The sequence below is a fragment of the Chenopodium quinoa genome, unplaced genomic scaffold, assembly GCF_001683475.1.
Source record: "Chenopodium quinoa cultivar QQ74 unplaced genomic scaffold, ASM168347v1, whole genome shotgun sequence".
Classification (NCBI taxonomy): Eukaryota; Viridiplantae; Streptophyta; class Magnoliopsida; order Caryophyllales; family Amaranthaceae; genus Chenopodium; species Chenopodium quinoa.
In genome coordinates, this window is record NW_018742951.1 from 6,745,874 (window position 1) to 6,749,690 (window position 3,817).

The 3,817-nt window shown below is 37.1% G+C and overlaps 1 protein-coding gene across 1 annotated transcript; it reads right to left on the reverse strand.

Moving 5' to 3' along the window:
- Positions 1-3,027, reverse strand: LOC110728589 (malate dehydrogenase, chloroplastic-like). Its single transcript, XM_021908228.1, has 2 exons — positions 2,878-3,027; positions 1-1,645 (listed from the first exon to the last, which is right to left on the reverse strand). Exon 2 carries the CDS (start codon positions 1,611-1,613, stop codon positions 381-383), a length of 1,233 nt encoding a protein of 410 aa, XP_021763920.1. The 5' UTR covers positions 1,614-1,645; positions 2,878-3,027; the 3' UTR covers positions 1-380.
- Between the last annotated feature and the right edge of the window lie 790 nt (positions 3,028-3,817).

Below are 3,817 nucleotides of genomic sequence, written 5' to 3' on the forward strand. Positions count from 1 at the left end.
TTAGAATGTTAGAAGCAGCCACAATTCTCACTGACATTATTTTCAAACTGATCTCAACAAAATATTCCGCAGCTCTGTTCAGGCTAACAGGCTTGGCTTGAGAAATCACTGCTCTAGCCAACTTACAGACAACTTAAACATGATAGAGAGCACCGACAATAAAAACAATAAAAGCCTTTTCTCACAGCAGTGATCACAAGCCAAGTTGCTCCACCAAAGCCTCTCAAACAACATTTGAGCCTCACACAATTATTTTTAAATGGAAATTAAACTCTATCAAGCTACAAAAATGAGAGCGACGACCAAGTCTAACATCATAAAATTCTGGGCATTTTCATGCCGAACTACATACCTTAAAGAGAAGATCAAGCATTAACTGATTATTTGTTAGCAAAAGCAATACCCTTCTCGATGCTAGCTGTGAGTTCAGGCTTAAGAGCTTCAAGAGCCTTGGATTCATAGTCAGTTAGTCCTTGCAGGTCAGAATTCAGAAAAGCTTCTACTCCATTCTTTCCCAGCTTAACTCTTGATGCGAAGAAAGGAAGATCAGTTAACTCTGACTGCACAAACGAGCACTCATACACATCTGAGTCTCCATCAAGGGCACGAAGAGAAGACTCCACAAATCTAGCAGCAGCATAGGCCATAGACAGTGTCGCAGAACCAGCCCCAGCTTTGGCTTCCACAACCTCTGTCCCAGCATTCTGAATTCTTACAGTTAGTTCTTCTATCTCTTCATCAGTAAAGCTCGCAGAGGGTTTTGTCTTAGACAATAGAGGCAAAATGGTTATACCAGCATGTCCACCAATCACTGGCACATCTACATCAATGAGTTTCAGATTCTTTTTTTGGGCAACAAATGTGTTTGCCCTAACAACATCTAGAGTAGTAACACCAAAAAGCTTCTTAGGATTATAAACACCCTTTTGTTTCAGCACCTCTGCAGCAATTGGCACAGTTGAATTCACAGGGTTGCTGATTATGTGAATAAAGGCATCTGGACAGTTGTCAGCAACTGCTTCAACCAAAGTCTTCACTATGCCAGCATTGATATTAAAGAGGTCATCTCGAGTCATTCCTGGTTTTCTTGGAACACCAGCAGGGATAACAACTACATCCACCCCTTTTAGGGCATCTCCTAACTGCTCAGGCCCAGTGAAAGCTAAAGCTTCTGAGGGTGTATTGCAATGGCTTAGGTCCGCAGCAACTCCCTTGACATTTGCTATATCATAAAGATGAAGATTCGAGACCAGTGGGGACATCTTGACCAGAAGTGATAATGGTTGACCAATCCCTCCAGCAGCTCCAAGAACGGCCACTTTAAAGGAAGCTTGAATCTTTGGTTGCAGAGAAGCAAGGGACTGGATGTTTTGTGTCACAGCTTTTGTTTGGAAAGAATTTCGCAGGGCAGTAACACCATCTTTACCAAGAAATGAAGACTCTGATTCACAGGTTAGAGATGCGGCTGCTTTAAGACCACTGAAATCCCTAAAATCATGGGTAGATTTCATCTGAAGACCTGATGACTTCATTTTTGGAACCAAGCCTACCTTTACATTGCCGGAAGCAATTGATGCAGAGGAAAAGTTTGTAGCTGTTGTTGCGGCCATCATGTGCTACAGATGAAATAGAATATAAAAGCAACCTACAAGCATGCAGCAGAAGTGGGTTAACAACTCAAGAAAAAGCAGCTTTCCTTTTCCAAAAACATATCAATGCCAATGGCCAAGTAATGTGGCAGAAATTCCTCCAAAACTAGCCCCACCATGTAGGAAAAACTAACAAAAAATGGTAGAAAGCTCACCCATTGCTTTGCCATCTAGAGCATAAAATATCAACCCATTTTTAAAGCATAGGACAATAGAAACATTCATGTAATCAAAAATTTCTAAAGCACAGGACATCAACCATTTCATTAAGAGAGTTGATTAATGTAATTTGGAGAAACTTCCAATAACCGAGGCTTTTGATTAACTTTTTCCATATTATCTTTGCAAGAACTATCCACATTAGTTTGCCTGACTTTGACATCTAGATCACCAAGCCATATATACCTCTATCGACAACATGGATCAAGAATAGCACATAGAACTACACCGTAAGTTTTTCTCACAAAATATATGTATGGTTCAGGGAGCCTAGTACAATTTAACAAGTGACATAAGATCGAGCAGACGTCAATTAAATTTCTTTTTTTGTCTCATTTGTACCTAATTTTAAAAATAACATAGACCAACAGTGGAACATAATACATCATACATGATACTACATGCTATAATCTATAAACAACATTTCAGCTTCATTAACACCTCGAAAACGAGTAGAATATACTTGTATATCATAAATCAGGATGAATCAGCAAGGTAGGTAAATTAGACAGGACAAGATTAATACTACTTCCAGCAACATTCAAATACTACAACACTGGATCTTATAATTGAATTAATGAGTCAAATTATTTTTACTTGGGTAAGAAAGAGTTATAAATCGGCTAAGAGCCTCAGAGTAATCAGGTAAGCAAATGCAATGACGCAAATCAAAACGAGCACGCCAGTCCTTTGAAATGAGTCGTTTTGATCTTGAATAACAGGAAAAAAATACATGAAAACAAAAACATATTTCGAATAACCAAAAATATATACGTGCATCAAATTCAAATGCAATCATTTAAACAATTTACAAGATCAATAATTGTCTCAAGAAATAGAGATCAAGAGGCAAAGGGTATTACACTTCGTAATACAAGAATAAATACAGTAACTTGAGTAATTTTATTTATACCCTAAATTGAATATAGTTACCATTAAATCAACGACTAATACTAGATTGTAAAATTGATATTCGATGATTAAACAGTATAAAGTAAAGATATCTTACCTCAGAATCTGCTTCAATGAAGGAGAAAAAGAAGAGCAAACTTTACAGGAGAGAGGGAGGGAGTAGTGCAGCTGTGAGAAAATCGAAGTTTTCTTTATATAGGGAAAGGGATATTCCTAATCGTCATACTTGAAAATAAAATATAAAATATTTTTGGGAAATTATCAATAATATCCTCCAGGTATTGGCTTTTATCAATAGTACACATCATTAAACTTTCATTATCACCGGTACCCCTAAATTTTTCCCTAATTTACTACAGTAAGCTTGCCGTTAATTAAACGTTAATTATACTCGTTTTTGGTCTGAATTTACTTGACTAAAATGCCCCCCATTCAATAATCCTCCCTCCAAGCCCAACCAACAACAATTAATACAAAAAAAAAAACGATCATTCATCTTCTTCACTCTCTCCCCTGTTCTACTTCTTCTTCTGTAAACCCTACTTGACGCCTTTCCCCTATTCTTCTTCTGGATTGAAGCAAAATCCTTGGAATTTTAGTGACACTGTGTGGAATTTTAAAGGTTAGTGCTTTCTGGAATTTTGGATTTTTATGGTTTAAATTGTTAGGTTTAAATGAATGTATGTATACATGTGTAGTTTGTTGTTGGATTTTGCTCTTACATAATCTCGATTTTGTATTTTTTAGACATATAATTCGATTTCCAAGTCAATGAATTTGCATGGTACAGTGTAAATGTTGAACTTTAGTGTAAATTTGTGTTGTGATGTTTTGGTGTGCCCTGCCAGATGAACCCCTGGTAGACGAAGCCATTGATTTTCCAGAGATAAATAACTGGAATCAAAAGAAAAGAAGAGCGTTGATGGAAAGGTGAAGAGCAAACAAGAAGGGTATGTGTTATAAGTAGGGGAAATTTCACAAAAAAAAAGAGGGAAAATTGGAAGGGAAATTTGGAGGGAAATGAAATGAGAGGGGCA

Excerpts from the sequence above, each read along its gene's own strand:
- LOC110728589 (XM_021908228.1), bottom strand. The coding sequence starts at position 1,613 with ATGATGGCCGCAACAACAGCTACAAACTTTTCCTCTGCATCAATTGCT.